The 22,910-nt window shown below is 39.9% G+C and overlaps 1 protein-coding gene across 1 annotated transcript in view; it reads left to right on the top strand.

The window, feature by feature from the left end:
* TBX20 (T-box transcription factor 20) overlaps positions 1–19,903 on the top strand; it is a 37,471-nt gene extending 17,568 nt beyond the window's left edge. Inside the window, exons 6-8 of the mRNA XM_072853654.1 lie at positions 1,475–1,551; positions 13,248–13,357; positions 17,293–19,903. Coding sequence (XP_072709755.1) covers positions 1,475–1,551; positions 13,248–13,357; positions 17,293–17,633 — 528 coding nt within the window. The 3' untranslated portion in view covers positions 17,634–19,903. The remainder of the gene's footprint in view (positions 1–1,474; positions 1,552–13,247; positions 13,358–17,292) is intronic.
* The last annotated feature ends 3,007 nt before the right edge of the window (positions 19,904–22,910 follow it).

Here is a 22,910-nt window from a genome sequence, read left to right as displayed (position 1 = left end):
TGGCAGAGCAGGTGGGTGGCAGCCGCAGGAGCAGCTGCTCAGCACATTGTTCATATACTGCAGATCAGTAATTAAACACTCAGGCTTTGTCTTTGTAAGCCTGTCCCTCCCTCTCTGTGTTTCCCTCCCAGAAGACGTCTTTCTAAGAATGAAAAATTGGGTTCAGTTGTCCTCTTTTTTTTTTTAATTTTGGAGGAGAAGGCACCCCATTTTGAAATACCTTTGTTTGATGAGAGCATTTGATTATTTGAGGATTTGGAAATGATCCTTTTTCTTTCTGAGTCTCGAGGGCCAGGTATTAAAAATTTGGTTGTGGCCTCTGCAATACAGGCTGTTTTTGAGGAAAGCCAGGCTGACATACCCACTCAGTATGAAATGCTGAGAGCTGTTGATTTTCATGGGCTTCAGCTGGAGTCGGTGGCATTCATTGCCTTGCAGGACAGGTCCTGTGTTGTCCCTCGTCAAGCTCCAACTCCCACTTACAGTTTTATTTTTATTTCTTGGAAGAAGTATGGCTGGAAAATCTGAATATTATGATGATGTCTCAGGTTTTACTCACCAAATCTCATTTGGTTGGACAGCTAGAAAATTTCACAAGGGCAACGGTGTAGTTTTTTCCTGCTCCCAAAAAACCACAGTGGCAATCACCACCTATGCCTGAAAAGTTTGACTGCAAAGTTAAGGGGAGCCTTGATGCTTTGGGGCAGAGCGACTCCTCATCAGTGGGTTACTCTCGCTGAATGCAAAGGCTGACAGGACACACCGGGCAGGTTTGTAGCTGCATTTGAAGAAGGGAGGAGAGTTTTGGTTGTAAGACCTGTGATGTAAGATGTGATGGTTGTAAGATGTGATGGTTTTAATATGGTTACCCTTTCAACCCAGGTGCTGTCACTTTAAATCTGAGTTCTCCCCACATTATTCCTCTGTTCTTCCCTTCCTCAGCCTCTTTCCATGCAAAAACAGTTAAAATGCCCCTATGTGATGGCTGGTAAGTCTGGCTGAGAACATTTGCATTGCAGTAAAGAAAAAAAAAAAAGGTGGGGCTGAACTGAAGCAACATCTTCAGGTTTGCAGGCAGTGGCTCCTAGTTTGGGCTCATACTAGATGATGTGCAGCTCCACCAATGAGGCTCAGATGTTAGCAGGGTGCTGTGCATTGCTCGTGGAAAAGACAACCTGATTCATGCTGTTAAAGTATTTGGAAGCAGTAATGTTGTACGTGGGTGGGTTCCTCCTGCTCTGGGTAACATGAAGGCTGAGCCCACTGTGCCTTTCGGTCTTTCCATTGCCATATGTGTAATACACCCTGGTTTGCCTCCCCAGCTTTGCAGCATCTCAAGAGTAGTGTGTGCACACACACAAGGAGCATGGTTAAAATTAGCAGTGAAGTCAGGAGGATGGATTGGTTAACACTTTGTACGCTGCAATACCTTAACACTATATTCATGTTCCATTGCTCTTTTCTGTGTTTCCAGATAACCAAGTTGAAAATTGACAGCAACCCTTTTGCTAAAGGATTCCGGGACTCTTCCAGACTCACTGATATCGAGAGGTAATGGGGACTTTCTGTTTACTTTCCATGCAGATAAGATAAAGAGAAGAGAGAGTTTGTAGGAAAAGCATCCTTTCAACTCCTGAGAAGCTGTGCATTTTAATGTTATCTTGTTGCATATAGTAAGCCTCCTCCACCTCCTTTAAAAATACTTATAAACTTTATGAAGAAAGAGCTGTTTTGAGTTTTGACATCTGTTCCAGTTGGGGCCGATATATTCATCTTCCTGAGGGGGCTTCTTGAAGGGGAGAGAGTCAGTTTTACAACTTCAGAATGAAAAGCTTTTTTCTTATCATGCCATTTAATCCTATTGAGGGCTGTGAATTGGGTCACTGGGAAACATGGGCAGTGGTCCTGTGAAAAACATCTTTATAGCTCCCCACTGCTCCACACAGTGGAAAAGAGAGAGGGGAGTTTCCTAAAATACACTTCAGCAGTCCCAGACACTGAAGTCAGCAATTATTGCCATCAGGACAAATCCCATAACTCCCACTCTGACGACAAAGGTGCCATTTTTGTTTCACCAAAACTGTACTGCAGGCTGCATCGGGGGAAAGCTTTATCTGGAAACTGTTGAATTTTGTGTGTGTACAGCTCATTATAAGCAACTGCTGCCATAGGGACAGAAGTATTAACCCACAGTTGAGTAGGAAACAAACTTCAATCTCTTGGTAGCTCTCCAGTGCATCACATTTTTATGATATCGTGTCAAATAGTTTGGCAAATGAAGCAAATTAAGCTGCCTTGCGTCCTTTAGGCTGGAAGAGAACTCGATGGAGATGGATATAACACATCCAAATTTTCCTATGAGCACACAATCATGAAAGAAAGTTTGGAGAGGCCAAAACCCTCTAGGCTCCTATGTGGGGATATCCAGATGTATCTGTGAATCATCTTTCACGGGTGCATATAGGGGACAAAGTGCTCAATGAAGTCATATCCATATAGCTAGAGAAAGTCTTTATAGCATTTCAAAGGTACATCAATCTAAGCAGGTCCATGGCTGCGAAATAGTGGTATATTTTATACCTTACTAGTGACCGGGATCATTAGTGATCCATTGAGTAATTGGGTGAAAGAACAGTAATTTGGGAAAGCAAGCTTGTAGACTGCAGTGCACACTTGCAAAGTTGTTAAAAGTTGCTTCGTCAGTGGAAGTCTTAGTTGAAAATGGGGAAAAAAAACCCAAAGCAGATTTAATTAAAATAGCATAGCCTGCTGTATTGACAGAGTACTAAGGTAAACAACATCCAAAGCTCAGGTTTGTATGCAATAAATAGTCAAGAAAGGACCTATAGGAAGAGAAGAGGCTTTGATTTTTCACATTTCAGTTTCCTTGTTTTACAGACAGGCGATATCTAATGACAGAGCTTTGCAAGGGCTGAGAGAGTCTGAATAGATAAGCTGGGAGAAAAACTTAGTTACCTCTGTGCAGATGAACCAACTATCGTGGTGCTGGATATGAAGGGAATTTTTCCAGAGGACATCTTATTATAACAGCACATGGCATGGAGTCAGAAATGCTGAGCATAAACCGCAATGCCCTTTTGTTTATTGATAAGTGTAAGAATAGAGACTGAGACAGGCAGCTTAGCCCAGGCACGAACATTGCCATGAAAGATAAGGTAGCCAAATGTGAAACCTACAATAAATACAAGAAACAGAATGTGAAAAGTATTGAAATGACATTAAAACTCTGGATTTGAGAGTCCAGGTTTGGGTAAGGTCTTATATTGACTTGAATGGGAAAGCTTAGCCCTGATCAGGGAACAACAGTATTTAAAAAAACCAAAACTTGCTGCACAGCACATCATGTAATGAGACAGTAAAAGTGTAACAGACAAGAGGGCTGGTAAGAGACTTTGAGAATTTCCTAAGTTATTTCATATGGTCCAGAAATACCAAGGGTTTTTTTCAGTTCCAGTATAAAAATATTCGGGCAGATGAGAATGTCATTCTCTGAGTGTCCACTGGTTCTATAGATTTCATCTTAGTGCCAGCAAAATTACTTAAAGAAGTCTGATATAAAGCAAAAGAAACAGCAAAGTGAGATATGACAACAGGAAGAATTTCTTGCTTGATGTCCATCGCGACATGCATTACAAGATGTAGGTGATACATTGAATAGTACAGCATGACTCTTGCTCGGTCTAGTTGGAAACTTAGTTATTCCTATAAGATCACTGTCTGAGAAAAATATTTATTTGCCAGGGGGAAGACTATGCAGGCCAAATGCACATTTGCACAGCTCTTGAAAGGTGAATATTTATCTAGAAGCTGTGAAAATACCTTCCATGCGCTGCTTCCTAAGCAGGCCTGTGTACAGAGTGTGCATGCATAATCAGCAGTGCTGTGCGGTGATCCTAATGGTCTCCCGTAAAGCATCCTGTGATGTTAGGGCCAAGAGAGCACTCATTTATCGCGAGTTCCAGCTTTTCCGAATGACCCAAGTAGTGTGAAAGTGTACAGAGCTTTGTATTTCATTTCCAGGTATTTAAGCCTGCTTTTTCCTAAACAGCCTTTGGGGAGGGAAACAAATCAGATCAATTGATCTTTAGAGACCTAAAGAAATTAAATTAGTCTGGAGTCAGTTACTGCACTAAACCATCCAGTAATTGGATTGCTCCTTGTAACTGATTGAAAACAGCCTCTATCTGTAACAATATAGGGAGCTTTTCTTTATAGGAGATCTGAGAGAAAAACACATCTTTTTATGACATGATGACAGAAATTGCACTTTTTTAACCTAATTGAATATGATTTTATAAATATGTGACTTTAACGATTTCAGGCTTCCCATTCTAGATTTACGATCCCTGTGTAGGAAATTCAAGCTGTAAATGCCTTTAGCATTAAATCTGTTTGCATTATATGTGTTGGAGTTAAAATAATATATGTAAAGGTAGCGAAATTTGCAAAATGGTAGAGGAGGTAGGCAACAGCAAAGCTATTGAAGTGCCTGTATTTTCTTTTGTTCCTGCCTAAATACCTTACAATGGTTTCCTTATACTCATAGCTATATATGCAAAGCTTTTAACCATTGAAAAAATCTTTGGTGAGTTTGGTATACACCGAATTTTCAGTAGGATGTGACATTCCTTCCACAACCAACTCTTTCCATACATTACTTGTGGTAATCCATTTATGGTAATGGGGCAGACTTTATCTGGGGCTACTGTGATTTAGATAAGTTGCTGATTCACCTTTTGATCTTTTTATGTGGTATTTACATTTCCTCTATTATAAAAAGGCTCCCACAGTGGTTGTGATTGAAAAACTGAACATTTAGCAACAATTGTCAGAATGTGGAGCTTAACGTACTATGGTGTTGACTGCGGGATGCCAAGTGCATTAATGTGGATGAGCGTGATCTTTTTTTAATGGTAACCTTTGTGAAAAAGGCTAATGCAGGTTTTATGAGCAATTTGCTCTGGAGATAGGCTTTAAGGGAATATCTTTATGCTTTTGCTTAAGAAAAAACTGCCAAAGTGTGAAGGATGCAAAATCAGAACCCAACACATCAATTTTTTTATCTTGAGCCTGAATTTATCTTTTGGGTTGTTGTGAAGAGTTAGCCTTTCAAAAACAAATAGATAAATAAATAAAACCATTGCAATTAACTATCATGCAAGCAATTCAGTGAAAAAGGTAATTATTTCAAGAGGGTGAGTCAACAGAACTACTGAATCATAAAATAATGATCAAACAAGAATTGACAGATCATAATTGTGATCTGAACGTTGCTTGTCTATTTGATCCAGTATGTGATAGGCAAGTTCAGGGTGTGGACTTGTAACTATTAAAGAGAGCTAAGGGAGTATACCCATCTGCACAGGTCCAGTAATGCTTCTGGGAGGTAGATACATACTTCAAAAGGCAGTATCTTAGGTAATGGAAAAGTATGGCTGCACACGCAAGTAATTTGTAGGCAGAGAAAGGAAGGATTGGGAGATGGGGAAAGTAAGTAAGAGAGCTGCATCCCAGCATCCCAGCTGGATTTGCATGGTAATCAGATTCTGAATTTTCCCCTGAGGAACTTCATGTCTAAGATGTGGAAATACATTGTACTGGCTTACAAGGCTGTAAGCGAAATGGATGCTAATGCCTGGATATGGGCACTTCCCTGTTGAAGTAGCAGTCAAAGCCATGTGCTTAATGATGTGCTACCCGCAGCAGACCTCTCTTCCATCCCTTCCCTGCTCACCCCACAGAGCTGCCTTCCTCCCCATTCCCACTTCTTACTGATGATCTAGAAGAACTTCCCTGACTCTTGAAAGCAGCCTACCAACAGCCAAAACTACATTCTCTCTATGACCTACTCCCATGTCCATGGTTAAGTAGGGCTTCGTCATAGTTCTCCTCCAACAAATCAAATTCACCAGCTGATCTTTCTGTTCTCAGCTAGTTCTCAGCCTGTGAATGTTGGCAACCAGCCATGGGAGATCATCTCCGATGCTTAGGTTGGGAGAAGAAGTGAAGTCCTGAGTTTAGGGAGAAACACCAGGGACCCTGGTGCCTAAACACTTGGTATCTGGTGCCATTCCAGGTGTGCTCAGGTTCCTCCAGCCTCCAGCTGCTGCTCCAGAGGGGTAGATGGATTGTCTGTATTTTCTATATCATCCCTTCCATTGCAGATGTCTTGGATGTTTTAAGACATCTAGAAAGCACTACCTGCCTACATTTAGACATGTGAAACATTCCCTTCAAATCTAGTTCCTCCAACTCTGCTTACTGTTAGCCAGGCAACTGTTCCTTTTCCCCAGCAGAAAGTCCTCCATGCCAGGTAAAATCTCTTCAGTTCCCAAGCTTTTAAGCACTCATGCCCTGGCTCATTTTCCACTTAGGTATTCTGTTATCTCTTTACTTGTGCAAAACAGTATAAAAATGTTTAATTTTGCTAGTGTTTTCCACTGACCTCGTGTAGGTGTAGCGTGTGCATAAGGGGAGGGGATGATGTCAGATCAGACCCCTGGTTTCCATCCCAGAGGAAGTTTTCCAGGGACTTCCCCCAGTCCCAGTTTCATAGCACTGCTCTGTCCTCCCCTGTCATCGTCTGCCTGGCAGTCAGAAAGAAATGGTTGCAGTCACTGGGTGAACTGGAGCTCCGTGGGGTTGGCTATGTTAAAGCGTGTCACTCTATTTGGGGAAAAAAAGGATACAGAGAAAGAGCTTTGACATACATTTGCACGTGTGTGCTTTTTTCCAAGTCAAAGAAGAGAAATGTAATTTTCTTCTTTTTTTTTTTTTTTCATTCCCTGTATAAAGATTAGCTGTTTTTCTCATTTTTATTTGCGGTTGAGAGAATTGGGGTGGGTATATTTACTAACCTCATGCTCCTTCTTCATAACTGTCATTACTTTTCCCATGTCATGCCTTCAGCCAGGCTACGTCACCTCCATGCATATTATAGCTCTTCCCGAATTGCCATCGGTAGCCAGGTGTTTATTGCGAGGGCACCAGTAAACACCACTTTGGAGATACACTTGTTCTTTCTCCTGCAACCATCAAAACCTAGATTTTTCATAATTTAGTTATCATTTCACTTGTTTCTTTAAATTGCATGTATTCTTGGAGTATTGTGTTCATCCAGCGCTTGCCCAATAGTTTTGGCTTTGTGTGAAAGTGTTTGGTGGCTCTGTATTAGCTTTTGGGCCAAATTAACTTTCAGCTCACGTGAGCCAATGTAGTGTGATGGGCCCTGGTTGGAACTGGTTCAGCTCTAATCCAAGCAGTGGAACAGAGCTACTTTGTTCTGGTTGAGGATTTGGTTTGTACCGTGTCAGAGCTGAAGCAGGTTCCTAAGGTCAGTCTGCAATATTAATCTATCAGTATAAGAGCAACTATATGTAGCAAATTAATATGTCTGTATGTTTGTGCATGTGTAAAATAGCAACTAAAAGCCAGAGGAACATGAAGGCTGAGTGATATCTGAACAGTGGTTCTGACAGTGTTTGTTGTTCACTCTTAGCTGCTGTTATGGAAATGTATTTGTTCCTCCTGCTGTGTTATGGGTTTTTTTGTTTGTTTGTTTGGGTTTGTTTTTTTGTTGTTTTGGGTTTTTTTACAGACTTGTTTTTAGCATTTGCGTCTTGGACAAATTAGTCATCTTTTCCCTTAAAAAAAGTTCTACTACAGTGCGACTTCCGACAAGTTTATTTTTGTGCCTTCTCAGCCCATTTATTCCATCTGTCTTCACCTCACCTCACTTCTGATGTCTTCTGTTATCTGGGCTTTCTTCCAAACATACTAACTGGCAGCTACAAAAAAAGGAAACCTTTGAAATGCAGAACTAAAGAAGTCATTCAGGCTGCAAACTGATAATTCATACACTTTATATCCTGTTCTGTATTTTTCTTTGTGTTGAACTGAATGGCCAAGCAAAACATGGTTGTCAGATTTATTTTATTCTTTTCCTTCTTTTTTTTTAATTAACTTTGCCTTTTTCTTGTAAAGAAAAAGACAAAGAAAAAAACAAACCAAAAGAAAAAAACAAACCCCATGACACCAGGAACAGGGAGTGGATTCTGAGGATATCGTTACCTTTTTGCTTACCTAGCACTTGGATAGTAAGGGCAAAAAGAGAAAACACTAACAGGTTGCTCAACTCTGCTCTGAAATTTGTACCTCTTGTAGCCATTTCTGAGGCAGTAACTTCTGCAGAAGATATGAGTTCAGAGTGCTTGGCTCTGCCACCTGTCCTTTCTCACCACAGTCTGGCTTTTGCACATTGTCTTCAAAGGATGTTGAACCTGGCTCCCAGTGGAATGGGTGGCTGCCTATTACATCATCTCCATCCTCTTTGGAGCCATGGTATAGATCTAAGATGGATACTAACCCAGGCCTGGCTCCAGCAAGCTAGATTAGATTTTCTAACACCTTCTGCCAAAACCAAATATATTGCCTCAAGCCTCCTTGTCCCAAAGGGAGAAGGTAGGTTTCCTGTCTCCATCCCCTGGGTGCACACTCTGCCAAATTCAGGAAAATCCATAGCTTCAGGTGCATGCAGGCATGTAGCAGCATCAGTGTTGACAGTGCATTGTGGCCAGGTGAGCCCTCTTCCATATCAGCAGAGCTTGTGGTCATGCGCTTCAGAATCAGGGTCATGGTGATCACCAGGCTGCTGTAAATGCAGAGCTGAAGCAGAGTAACAGCAAAAGGAGCAGAAAAAATGACACAAAGAAGCATCAAAGAGATGCCTGCTTCCACCTACAAAGAAGAACTGCACTTTCATCTTGATTAAAGATTCTGCTCAGGGTAATCTGGGACTTTACCATCTCCTGAGAGAATTTCTGTAATCTGGGTTGACAGCAAAAGGAAGTGAGCATCCTCATGCAGGGCCTCGCTCCTCAGCTGCTTCCCAAGTCAGTTCTGTTTTCTACTATCTCCCAGTTCATATCGATGGCAAGATCTTGGGTTTAGTCTGTGAAGTGTTAGTGAATCATTTGTCAGCTACATCAGGATTTTCCTATCTACTTTTGATCCTCTGAGACTACTCTGTATGTACAGGGCACTGTTAACTAAATAAGGCCAAAGACTCAGCTTGTAGCTGCAAGACATAAACCATCCCTAGCTGGAAGTTTAGGTTTGGAATCAATTGCCAGCAGAGACAAGAGTGAAATGTTCAGTTAAGAGGTTAAAACCTGCAGAATGGCAAGATGCTCCCTGTGCACCCTTGCTAAATTGATAAATTCTCCCAAACCTTCACTTCCTTCGATTCCTGGTTCAAAATTCACTGTTTTACTTCTTGCACAAAGGAGAGAAATGCTTCATTCATAATAAGCAGAGGCTTATTGACAGGGCTGGGCTCAAGGTGTGCTTCTGTCAGAATGCAGATCACTGGGATCAGCCTGAGCTTCTTTTCCATACTACTTCTCCTCACATTTGTCCTGCCTCAGCATCTTCTCTGTGGGTGTGCTAGCCAATACGAGCTTAGTTTTTTCTTCTCCATTTGGCACATGGTTCCTTCTTTTTCTCAAACAGCTTCAGCCCCTAACTTGCTCTTCTCCAGCCTGTCATCTGCTACTATTATCCAGTTGTACACATAGCACAGCTTAATCATAGTAATATATTATGCCTATGTGTGTGTTTTTTTCCCCTCCTCTGGGTATTTACAAGATATCTGTGAGTTGAAGAGCAGTCTGTAAGACTGAAAATTGTTGGTAGACCACACAAAAGAATTTGACAGAAAGAAGACATCTTTCCTTTATCCAGCTGGCAGCTCGTGATCTCTCAAAGTTTATTGCTAATTTATTGCTAATAGAAGAAACTGTGGAGTTCTATGATACATTAAAAAGTAAAAATTGTTAGGTCCAAGTATTAGATAACAAGTGTCTGATCACAAACTGAGTAACAGAAGTACAGAAGTTGAGCATTGAGTAACTGGAAGTCACTTTGTTCTTCAGCCAGTTTAGTGTGGATCAGCTCTGAAAAAAACTAAAGGAAAACTTTAAAAAAACTCCACCATACTCTTCATTTGCCTTTTTTTTTTTTATTGAGCAGAATCATAAACCGGCAAATATTTATTTATTGTTCAGTAATTTATAAAATTATTTCCATAAATCCTTTGAACTACATTGAGATATCTGAATATGTTGCATAAAGAACTATAAAGCCAGACATTTAAATTAATGCCTTTCCCTCTTAGTAGTGGTATTATTATTATTATATTTTGGGACTTTAAAAAAATTATTTTATTGGTCCACTCTACAGAGCACCATATTCTGGATATCCTAAACAGTTCAGATTTCCATAAACAGAATTTTCAGTAAGATTTAGAGATTTAAGTCCTTTTGGCTCCAGCTGACAAAAGGGTACAAGCAGGAACTTGTGTTCCAGATTGCCAGTTTTGTTCCTGCATTTTGAACTAGATTTCACAGGCACTTAAATCTTGTTGTTAAAGTTTTGCTTCGTCCTACACATCTACTTTGGAGAAAGTCCTACAGCACCTCTGTCTTTAAAGGGTGGAGGAGGTTGGCCTCCTCTTTCCAACCTATGTGGGAAACTCCACATTTCTGTAGATTAGATGAGTTGCAAACCCTTTCTTCTCCAAGAAGACTTGATCTCCAGGTGGTGTTCTCTGAGCATGAAATATTTGAGCATGGTGCAGAGGCCACCACCCCTTTCCTTTGAAACAAAAAGGGAAGGAAAGATTATCCCTTAACTTAGGTCACTTGTCCAGGATGGGGGAGACCTGAGTGCAGACTTCAGCTCTTGTTTTTCTAGGTGGAAGAAACAGTGCTTGGTGGGATAACTCAGAGATATACTTAATGAGTGGAGAAAATACATCACTTCTTGTGATGAATAACACTTTTTCTTTGTGATAACACTTTTTCTTTGTTTCCTTTTGCATGCTTAGGTGGTTTCTGGCTCAGCCTTTTGCATTTTGTAGGTCTATTTGGAGGTTTATATGCAGCATGTGTTGTACGTGGAAAGAAGAGTGTCCACCTGAAGGGTGTGGGGGCCAGGTGCCTAAATTCTGGTGTGAATCTCAATGCTTTGCACTCATGATGTGAATCACAGCCTCAACCTCTAAAATGAAAAATTAGTAGGCGTGTTGTGATTATAGCATAAACCACCAACATGGTTAGGCAAGATAAGCATTATACCGTTTTGAATATTAAATCCCAGCTGCACAAAAGGAGCTACTTTTGTGAAATTAGTTGCTTTCCCTGCTCCAAGTTTCCTCGTTAGACCATTCCCTCTGCCTTAAAAACCTTTGCTTCTTGTGTGAATGAATGAGATTAATCTTCTAAAACCTTTAGCATACTACCTGCAACATTACAACATTAAAAATAAATAAATAAACCTACCACATAGTTCCCTGGTTTCAAACTTTGCAGATTCAGGGTTCACTAAGAAGTCATCTCTCTTTTTCCTTTAAAAGAAGACAACCATATAGAATAATAGAGTTCTCTGTCTAGCATACAAACCCATCTGGAAAGAATTTGTCTGCAATAATTGTGGGTATTTGATTTAGCTTTAAATCCCTGTAGGTAATTCAAATGTAAATTTATTGGGGTGAGTTTATCCCCAAACTGCCATTGGATCCAATATTTTAGAGATGAATTTGGACCACTGCACTAAAACTACAGTCTGCATTGTTTCTGTTGCATTAGGATATTATTACATGCTGTAATGTCTGCCATTATAAGCAGACCTTTACTAGAAATAAAGTCAATAGAGACAATACAGACAATCACCTGAATCACATTTATTTTTCAGATCTTAAAGATTAGTAATTCTTTGGTTATGAATATGTTTGTAGACTGGTATCTAAATCATTCAGACAACACTGGTCTAATTCATTATTCTGTTATTCTGTACTCATCTGAGATGGTCTTTTTGGTTAAGTAAAATTCTTTGCATTTCACATTCTGCTTCAGAAAAAAAAGTTTCAAGAGGCATTCAGCACATAATGTAAACAATGCCATCTGTCTTTTTCTTTGTAAAATCTTCTTCGAGATAGCCCTGATATGCCTACTGTTTTCAATCACTTAAAAGGCAGTAATTCAATTATATCATCCTCTATGTAGGAACCGCCATTGCTTTCAGTCTACTTCCAGTCCTGACACAAGTAAATCACTTTGATAAGATCCCCTTTTTATTTATTTTTTTCCGAGGAGACTAGCATAAGTAATGATGCCAGTGATAGACCAAGGACAAAATGACCATAATGGGCTTTCTGTAGGAAAGGAAAACATGTGCCATTGTGATTTATTGTGTTACTTGGAAAATGTTTTTCCTTGGAATTTCTGCAACAGCCGCACTCTCCAAGCGAAGGGCATTAGCAAGTATGAATGGCCAAATGGTAAATTCAGACAAAACCTTCACTGAGCAGCAGATTTAAACAGCTATTGGTACCTAGATTTCTTAAACGGGAACAGAAGGTCAAAGCCATTTTGGAAATGTGCCTAGCTCATATTCATCTTTGGTATAATGCCACCTACTTACATGGAAATGCGCTGGGAATGTGTAAGGTTGGATCTTCCTTACAAACTGCTATGGCTTATCATGCAGATATGCCTTCCTTCTATTTAAAAATTGTTTGGGTGACTTCAGTGCTTTGTGCCACCAGCGAGGCGGGGGCCTGGCAGACACATCTAACCTCCCAGAATAGACGCGGCACGAGATCGGTAGTATCTGTAGACTTCCTGCTACAAACTGGCCTGGACTCTGATGCTGAGAGAGCATGGTTAGAGCTGAGCTGTCTCTGGACACCTCTATCTCTTGCCCCTGATTTCAGAAAAATGGGAGAGTGCCAGATGAGGTGGTCAGGTGTGATCTGAAAGCATGTTTGAAAGGAGCTGGACCACAGGCATCTCTTTGAACCCAGATTGGTCACTCAGCACAAATAATCCCAGAGCTTGCGTTTTCAAATTTGTGAAGAGTGCTGGTCTTATATTCCCTGTCTGAGACCATATCCAGGAAACGCAGTGGGAAGTTCACTCTACTTTGTCTGCTGAAGAAGCAGTACCACACAGGTAAGAGGTGATCAGCAATGTTAAAATACCACAGGCCAAGTTCGGCATTTCCAGTGACATGCTATGAGGTAACACTTTTGCTAAGTAATTTTGGAGAGTCTGTGTGAGAAACTGTGATCTGGACAGGAAAAAGGCAGAACGTTCATTGTATTTAACCTAATGAATTAGGAGGCTGTTTAGGATGTTATTGATACAGTATGTTGTTTCCTTTCACAGAGAAAGTGTGGAGAGCCTTATCCAAAAGCATTCCTATGCCCGATCCCCTATTCGAACCTATGGAGGAGAAGATGATCTTGGAGATGACAGCCAGGCAACACAAAGCAGAGGTAGAAAAATGTGCTCGTGAAGTAAACTGTGGTGACCTAGTTATGCTTGAGAAAAGGAGGACCACAGTCAGTACTGTGTTACTCTCAAGCATTTCTCTGGTGTGTCTCTCTGCCATGAAGTCCTATAATGAAGAAGAATACTTGTTACCTTATGGCTCTTCTGGACATCTGATATGCCTATGGCACTGGTGTGGGTGGCTAGTTCAGGAGGCAGCTGTAGACATGCGTATACAGCCTTTGCCAGCAGAAGAGAACTATCTCTGCTTCCTCTTCAAGATGGCTGAAAAACAGGCAACTTCATTATTGTGGTGCTGAGAACAAGCTAACACTCCCCATCCCTTAGTAGGACTTACTAGCTGGGGCTCAGCACCGTTTGTAAAGTACTGTGTAGAGACGTGTCATTTGCTGTCCCTCCAGCCGTCTGTGAACAGAGGACTTGGTTCTGACCATCCTCGACCAACCTGTGGTTAACCTGCTTTGCCTCTACAGGAAGAAAAGTCCATACCTTCCTGGAAAACTGATGTTTACTTGTTATCTCTTGGTCTCTAAAAGGTGCTTTTCCTGCTGAGGCAATTCACCTCAAATGCTTTATCAAATGGTTTGTCTACTTTAGCAGTCACAAAAGTAGTAGCAAAGCAGAGTTGTTCTTTGTGGGGATACTCGCTGGACAAATTGCATCGGTCATAATTTGCCACTGGAAATAGATCTCAAACCCATCCTGTGGGATCACTGACTAGCATAAACTTGTGTTGCATTATACTTTGCATGTTGACTTCGTGACCTGCCTGATATGCAACAGCCACTTGAGGTAAAGCAGTTCTATCTGCCTTCCGAATGGCAGTGCCCTTGTCTTGTCCTCTAACTTCATACAGTGTTGCTAAGATAAGAGCATTATTTCTGGTCATAAGCTCTTTGGACTTGTGCAGGGAAAACACACTTATTTTTAACCACGAGCTGCTCTTCAACAAAATGTGATTAGGTGGGTTTGTTCATACATGTCTATTCCAAGAGCAGTTCCTTAGATTGCGGAGTTTCTGGAGCAACTCCTCAGCTGGTACAATGCCATCCTTTCACATACTTCTGGAGGATTACCTTGCTTCACGTCAGCTTAGATCCTAGGCCAGTTATTGTTGAAGTCAGTGTTAAATTTTCCCTTGCCAGAAGTGCTCAGAGCAAGGCACCTTCTCTCCAAGAATTACATTTCTCCCTGGTATGATGTCCTCCTTTGGGAGTGACAAAGTGAATGAGGTGAACCTCAGTATGAGAACTGGCCTTTAGAGCCTTTCTCTTCTGAAGACAATCCCGAGGAAGGTGTCGGAGGGGGAAGGAATAGTTTATTAAAATTAATTTTATTTATAATAAATACAGGGTACAGTTCTGCATTTGCTTGCAATATGGCAAATGAGTAAGTGAGGAAGATGATGAGTTGTGGCAACCAACTTTTTTCTAATTTGGGAGCCATATGCTAACATAGGACGTGATTGTTCTGGGCAACGAGAGGCATGCACAGAGGGTAAAACATACTGCTCTTGCAGATGAGTACCTTGTACTGCCTTCACTCTCTGTTTAGGTCTAGTGTCCTTAAATAAGGAAAAGTCCTCCAAGATATGAGGAGAGAAATAACGATCTTACTGAAACTCCACGGACATTTTTATTTCTTCTGATGCATTTGAAAACTACCTTGCATGCAAAATTGAGGCGTGTCCTTCCATATGTATGAGAGTTGACAAATACACTACTGGGTGGTGTGTTACAATCTCTTTGAGGCCGCGACTGCCTCAGAATTACTACAGCATATTTCCTTGGTGCTGGCAAATGTGGTATGTGAGACTTTTTCGAGTACTAAGTTGCAATTAGAGTCCATTGCAGTTGGAGGAGGAAGGGGCCCTTATGGAGGTTCCTCATGAGAAGGAATCACATACTTTGTTCTGTGTAGAACAAAGAAAGTCTATCACTGCTATTTATTAGTAGTTACATCCTGACCATTCTCATCTGAGCCAATTTCAGCCATCTAAAGATGGAAGTGGCTAGCCTTCAGTAGTGTATTTATCACAAGAAGTCTGTTTCCAAAGGAATTAACAGATATGAAATATATAAATCCAATTAAAACTCTAATGCATAATGTCTGGGTGCCTGTGCTTCAGCATCCACACACAGGATTCATGGTAGCCACCTGGAACAGAGCCAAATGTAAACCTTCTTGTCAAATCCAGATTCACATCCCGCTTTCCCTGTAGTGCAATAATGCTCAGGTATCCCCTGATTTGTAAAGGGTTTTGCTCTGGTCTGTGAGTATGGTGTCATCCTTATAGTTTGGCTCTGGATCCTAGCAATTAGGATCTGGTTCAGTGGTGGGGTCAGGATTTGGTTCAAGTCCATTTCTCCTGCTGAACTGACACAATTTCTCTTTTCTGTTACTGGGCTGTTTTACTTGTTTCATTAAGCAGAGGAGGAATTAATCAAGAGCAGCTCTCTGCCTGATTTGAGAATATATCCCTAAAGAGATTTATGATTTTTTTAAAATAATAATTTGCTTTTTTCCTTTCTATTGTTGTTTGCTCATAGTTTTGAGTACGTGGCTACGATACACATAATTCCAATAAGTTTACCTTGACAGACAGATGTCTTCATATTTTTTCTTTTCACAGTTTGGATGAACCTATCTTCTAGAATCAGATTTATGAAACTAATACCTGTTGTAAAATTTGTTTTCTCAGAATGTTTTGCAATACTGGCTTGAAATTATATTTTGCCAAATATTCTTTCCAGTAAATTTATATCTTAAAGTAAGAAACATTTTCTCAATGGACAAAGTTGGACAAGAAAGAAAATACAGAAGGGACATGAGTTGAATTACTGTTTGAATAGGAATAAAAAATAAGAGTTTGTTTATAGGATTTTATCGTATTCCCCATTTCTAGAAATCAGATATCTGATGATGACCAGATGCATAGAGGAACTGCAGAGGTGAAGGGCAACGTCATCACCAGATTATTTGGAAATCACCATGTATAATTATCAAAACAAATTATTCATTGGTTTACCAAAAATTTTACTGTCAAAATAAAATAAGTAATTAGTTCTAATTTAAAGATAGCATTTTTCTTTTTTTTCTGATTTTGCAATCTTCAGAGAAAAAGTGTTTTAAAGAGGTGGAAGATTTGTGAAAAGAATTTTTGGAACTTTTCAGATTAAAAAAATACCAAAGAAACCACTTCCATTTGATCAAAAGTAGAAAATTACCCTGTGAGCAAGTTTTTAATATTTTTGTGCATTTCACTTAAAACCTCACACCTTTTACTATGATTTAGCATTAGTGTGGTTTCTTAGAGCACTGTACACAGTTGAAAAATAACAAATGTTTTGACATTTTAGAATTTTTTGTTCTATATTTTGGAAAAAGTCAAGTTGAATTAAAAGATGCAGTGTTGACAAGTTTTACTGGGGTAAAAAAAAAAAGGAAAACTTATAGTGCAAATTACATTTTTCTGCATTTTTACCAGACTGGAATTCTAGAAAAAAACAGTTCTACTGAGGATCTGATGTAAAAAGCTACAAGCATGTCTTCAAAACAGGGATGTAATGCAGTGAGATTCCATGTCAGAGTAGATGCTTCAGTGTTTAGTGGCAGCATTGCAAGGTTCTTCAGTGTTTAATACCAAAAATGTCCAATGCACAAAGCTGATTTTACTGTTCAAGCCACTGCAATCAGCTTCTTAAAATGGAAATTTGTCTAAGATGCAGTGATAAAGGACAGCAACTGGCAAATAATAATATAAAGAAAGATATAAGGAGAAGTATTTGGGAAGTATTTCCAGTGACAACTTGTCATTAAAATTAGCCTTGCTGTGAAAGACTTTTTCTCCCTTTTTGCTATTTTACTAGCTTTGTGTGTTGCAGTGCAAACGTGAGGCATTCTTTCTCTTTGCTTGCAGGGTCAGCTTTTACAACATCTGATAACCTGTCCCTCAGTTCCTGGGTATCCTCCTCAACCAGTTTTCCTGGATTTCAGCATCCACAGTCTTTGAGTGCCCTGGGTACCAGCACTGCATCCATAGCTACACCCATTCCTCATCCAATCCAAGGATCTCTGCCTCCATACAGCCGCCTGGGAATGCCTCTTACACCCTCTGCTATAGCCAGCTCCATGCAAGGTAGTGGCCCCACTTTTCCTTCCTTCCACATGCCCAGGTACCACCATTACTTTCAGCAGGGTCCTTATGCAGCTATCCAGGGACTGCGTCACTCCTCCGCAGTGATGACACCGTTTGTATGACTGATGTAAGACAAGAGAAACATGAGATTTTAAACCTGCAAGTTTCGTATGAAAAATACAAGGGACCTTCCTGAAAGGCCCGTGGCAGGAGTGCTGAACTCGTAACAAACCAGCTAAGAAAATGCATTATGGATATAGATTCCTCTGTTGAGGGATCACAAGAAGCGAGCATGCAGCTTGGAGCTGCTCACAGATCTATGTGTAACACAGCCGAAATGGATCCCAAAGCTCCCAGGATTTTTGGTCACATACAGCTTGTTCCAAAGGTGCATTATACCTAGCGGAAAGAGATTATGTTTATGCAGCAGTGTACAAATTAATTGTGTATAGGTCTTTTTTCATACACTAGAAGAATTCTGAAAAAGGCAATACTCTTACTCATCTTAATCTCCTCTTGTGACTGATGAGCATCTAAACAGAAAAAATGTATTGCTATAACTTTGAGCATGTTTTAGGCTATTTCAGCATATATTTGCTGGGAATGGGACAAAGTGGAGAAGGCCACTGTCCTTTTTAAGACTGGCTTATATTCACCAAAAGCAGTATTTCTTAGTTGCTACTATAATCCCAAAGAGAAAATTATTAACGAGTCTATCTTTCTTTGTTTCTTTCACAAAACACTATCAGTTCCAAAAAAGAACTGTGTTACAGGACTGTAGCAGTAATGATGTATTCTGTCCTTCAGTCTAAAAAAAAGTTTGTCCTATATCCTAGGAGGAGCAATTTAACTGTCTATTAAGGTATGATGAAGGAAAATGTTGATTTGGGAATTTCCGTTACTTAAACTTAGAAACCCAAGATATCAAATCAATGCTTGTTTGCTGGTGTGCTTGCCACTGAAGACCTGTTTCTAGCTGCAAATGTGTACCAAGATAACCGAATTTCTGGCTAGATCAGTCTATAGACTCTCTAGATCAAACTATAATCAATGGACTGGTATAAGATGAGTGGCATTGGAGTATCCTTCTACTTGCTCTGATTTTCTTGGGTTTGGTCATGGCTGTTGTTATACAAGATGTTTGGCCAGGAAAATGAGGGTTGTACTGTCTGTTTTTCCATGTCGCAGTAGAATGGGGTGCAGAACTTCACATGTAAATTTTTTTATTCATATCTGCCTTTTTTGAGTTAGTAATTATGGTTCTCATTCAAAGTACTGCCCACTTTTTCTAGTATGTTATGTCTGATGCAACAGAGGAACTGTAGAGGTAAAAGAAAAATTGACCTCTCTGCAGAGAGCTAGCATGAATCCTTTGCACTGCTGAAAAGAGTACCTGTGCGATGCTGGTTTTCTGCATGGCGGGAGCTGGGATTTCACTGTAAATAAGAAGTCAACACAGAGTTTCTGTGTAGAGTTGCATCCAAGTTATAGATGATAACGGATAAAAAAGAACTAGCAATCCAATCTCATATATTAAAGATCTGTGCAGAGCTGAAACACAGAATGGAAAACAGACGGTTTTGGCACTATTCTCCTCTACTTTTGACCAGTGTGTGTTGGTATCATATGGTAAGAAGCGGAGTGCAGTACACTGAGTCACCTATCTCCCATCTCAGCAAAGTGCAAGGCAAGTTACGTGCCTTTTTTTTGTCCCATGGCCTCATCTTAAATGCCCAATCACACAGAGCAATGACAACCTCCCAGGCTTTTCCCAGTTTCTATTGTAGACCAGTACTTGCATCCCACAGATAAGGGGCATCTTTATGTATTTCCCAGTAGCTGAATTTAAAATCTTGTCAATATGGCCGTTTCAATTATCTCAGTTATCTGTAGTATCATGCTAATTTCCCCTTACTTACTCTTGGACCTGCTGGTAAAAAATGACCTGAGGCAATTTGCAACTTTTGTGTCTGTATGTGAACGAAAACAAACTTTTATTTACAGTTTCTGGGTTCAGAACTACTACAAAGAGTTCCATAAATGCATATATTAAGCCAAGCTCTGCAGTATTTAAATGGTTTAAAATCAGACACTGAATTTGGCCTAATGTATCCAAATATTAGATTTTGCCCCAGGCTATCGGATTCACCTGAACAGTGCATGTTGCAAGGTTGTGCCTATTCATGACCCGTTTTGATATAAACCCCCTATTTTTCAGGAAATTAGATGATACTGGCCCTACAACAAAAAACCTCTGCGAGTACATGTATGATTCCACAGAAATGAGAATTTCAGGGGAGATTTGGAAGAAAATTTTAATCTCTCTCCTTCAGTTGCTTGACTTCTGTTAGAGTTGTATGAAGGTCCTATGACAACATGCACTAAAGCCTGTGGCAAAATTCTATTTCTTTTATCTGTTTCCCTCTGCAGCTCCATTAACTTATCTGGAGCTGCAGGCGATATGGTTAGGTTCAGAATTCAAGCTTTAATGCTGATACTTCCATCCGGAAATGGTCAAGTAAGTAGGCAGCTTTCACATGACTCCAGAAATAAGTTTGGAACAGGCAGGCTGATTTAGGCATGCTTTACAAGTCACATAATGCCAGGCCAATACATTGACCTGTCCTTCCTTCGTGAAGCCAGTTCAGAGAAATAAACTGTACCATCTCTTTAGCCCTGTCCCAGTCCCTTTTCTGAAAACACCAATATTTGGCATGCAGAAATGCCCCTGTTTCAGAGAAAATTCTCCAGGGTCTTCCTGGAGAATGAAACTGGGTTTTGACAACATAATTTACAAAAATACTAAAGAAAAGACAAGTGCTTTTCACTATGAATAAAGTGTGATTCATATCTGAAAAAATATGGCAGTAGACTGTCCCTATATAAAAACATGATAAGGTCAACTCCTCATCCAAATTCTCTGTGATTAGTTTCACATTGTAGATGATGCAGAACTCTCCGTTAAAAATCCACAGCTTGATTCTTCCACTCAGATCAAGTCTCTCTCAGTGTGATCATCCCACCCTGCACTGCTCTCTGCCATATGCTGCTCTCCTATGGTTTAATTCCTTTGCATCAGAAACCCACTGGGTTCCCCACTAATGCAGAATCATGGGCAGATCCCAAGCAAGGGAATGAAGGCAGCTTGTGAGAGCCTTCCCCGGGAATAAGGTCAATAGGTATGTCCAGTTCTCACCTCCTCTTCTTTGCTCTCACAATCCTACCTCTGAAACCTGTTGTGTGGAGCTGAGGTGGAAGGGATTAAGTTCACAGAGACCACAGGATGCCCAACAAAGAGGTCTTGCCACCTTGCAAGGTTTCTTCTCCCTGTTCCTGTCACTGTCCTGTGGGCAGGGGGCAGCATGAAAGTGGTTCCAGGGATAAAATTCCTGCCCCACTGAAGTCAGACGCAAATTTCTTGACTGTAATGGAGACGGAATTTCATTCAACATTCTTACCTAAAAATAAAGTCTAACTGTAAGAACAGTGACTGTAGTGACTGCAACAATATAGGAACTCTACAGAAAAGACTAAAAACCAACTACAAATCAGCTTTAGCATTGATTTCACAATTGGAAGAAAATGAATGTAAATTTGTAATTAATTGGTTAAAGAGTGAAATCGCTTTTCCTAAAAAAAAAAAAATTATCTGCACTACTTTGACAACAACTCAGTAATTTATTTAAGGAGTTGCTGTACTGCTGTCAAAATTATATCACTTTCAGGACAGAACATCTGTTGCTGGTAGATGGTCTAGGAATGCCAAATATAATCTAGAGTTTATTTTCCAATATAATTCACATTTCATATCCCATGAGAAGTGCTCTTCACCTTTATGAGCTCTCTTGGCTGAGCAAACTGATGCTGGTTTATATTGTTGGTTTTTGTTCTAAAAAGGGCGGAGAGAACATGCCTGAATATGCTTTTTAAAGAGAATGATAAGATTATCCTCCAAAGTGTTACAAGTACTTTTGGGTGTTTTCTGGATTACCCTTTTATCCATAGATAGTTAACAGCCTCAGGTCTTTAATCCAACAAAAGCATCCCAGAGACTAACAAAACTGACTTACATGCATTTGTCTGAATTTTTTTCCCTTCTACTTTTCGAGCCCTGAGAGAAGCTAGACATAAGAAACATTTTAAATTTGGCTGTTGGGTTTGCAGTATTGCTTTATATGGCCTGAGGCACCGTCAAAGATAGAAATTCAATGCTACTCGTTTCAGTGGTACTCTTCTAGGTATAAACTGACAAACAAGCACAGACCAAGTGGATAAAGGTGCAGAGTTTCTAATGGAAATGTTTCTTCATGAGTTCAAAGACAATATGTCATATGATAGCTAACATACTTGGTAGTACAGTCTACAAAATGCAATAACAAATTTTCTCCCAGAAGGCTTTATCCATGGAAGCCAGGACACTGCATAAGCGTGTACACATCAGATGTTGCCTCTTCCAACATCCAGCAACACTAACCAGCATTTGAAAATGAACCTCTTTTAAACAGAAAACATTTTGGCTAGCAACTTGATTATGCACTACATCCTCTTTATGTGTGTGTACTACAGGGAAACAGAAATGTCAATGAAAATTATTGCAAAATGGGGAGCTTTCCAAAACTGTAAGTTAATATAATTTGTGGTAATTTACCCCTAGATAAGGGGTAAAAGCAACAGTGAAATCAGTGTAACACTTAGGGCTCCTTATCTGGGAGGAAGTTGTGGCCACAGCGCTTACACTCATCATCTGCAGAGGGATGACATTCACTCACTGCAAGATTATTTTTGGGTTTGGTGAGATCTTATTCTCACTGTTCCTTACAAAGTGTTTTCTGCTGCAGGAGATGTGGTTTCTTTACTAACCACTTACTTGCTGGCCAGAGGATTTATGTATTACTCTGTGATAAACTGTCCTTGCATATAGTCTCTAGTTTATAAAATGACAACTTCTTTTTCTTTATTTTATCTTTTTAAAAGAAAACTAAGCAATGATTTAAGTAAACTCTGAAGTAACTTTTTATGATAGTTTAAGGACAAAAAATACAGTTTGCTGTATTTTACCTTTAGCACATTTAAACATTTTTTTTTTTTTTAATTGTACCTTCAGAAACATGAGGAAAGATTTGGGTTAAAAAAAAGGAAGGTAAAAAACTGGATGTAACCTCTTTAACAGAATGTACCACAGTTCTGCTGTTTGCTGTGTTGACTTTGTTGTTTATAATGCATTGCGTGAGCACATTCACCATGTACTGAAGTGTGTGTTTGTGTGTATGGGGTGGGGGTAGGGGGAAATCTTTTTATGGAAAAAGAAGTTATGAACATAAACTATGAAGCAACATCTAATGAAAAGTTTCTTTTTAAGTGCAATATATTTATTTCTGCTAGAAATATAATATCAACGT

The sequence above is a fragment of the Ciconia boyciana genome, chromosome 2 (assembly GCF_034638445.1).
Source record: "Ciconia boyciana chromosome 2, ASM3463844v1, whole genome shotgun sequence".
NCBI lineage: Eukaryota > Metazoa > Chordata > Aves > Ciconiiformes > Ciconiidae > Ciconia > Ciconia boyciana.
This window is presented reverse-complemented; position numbering and strand designations above follow the sequence as displayed.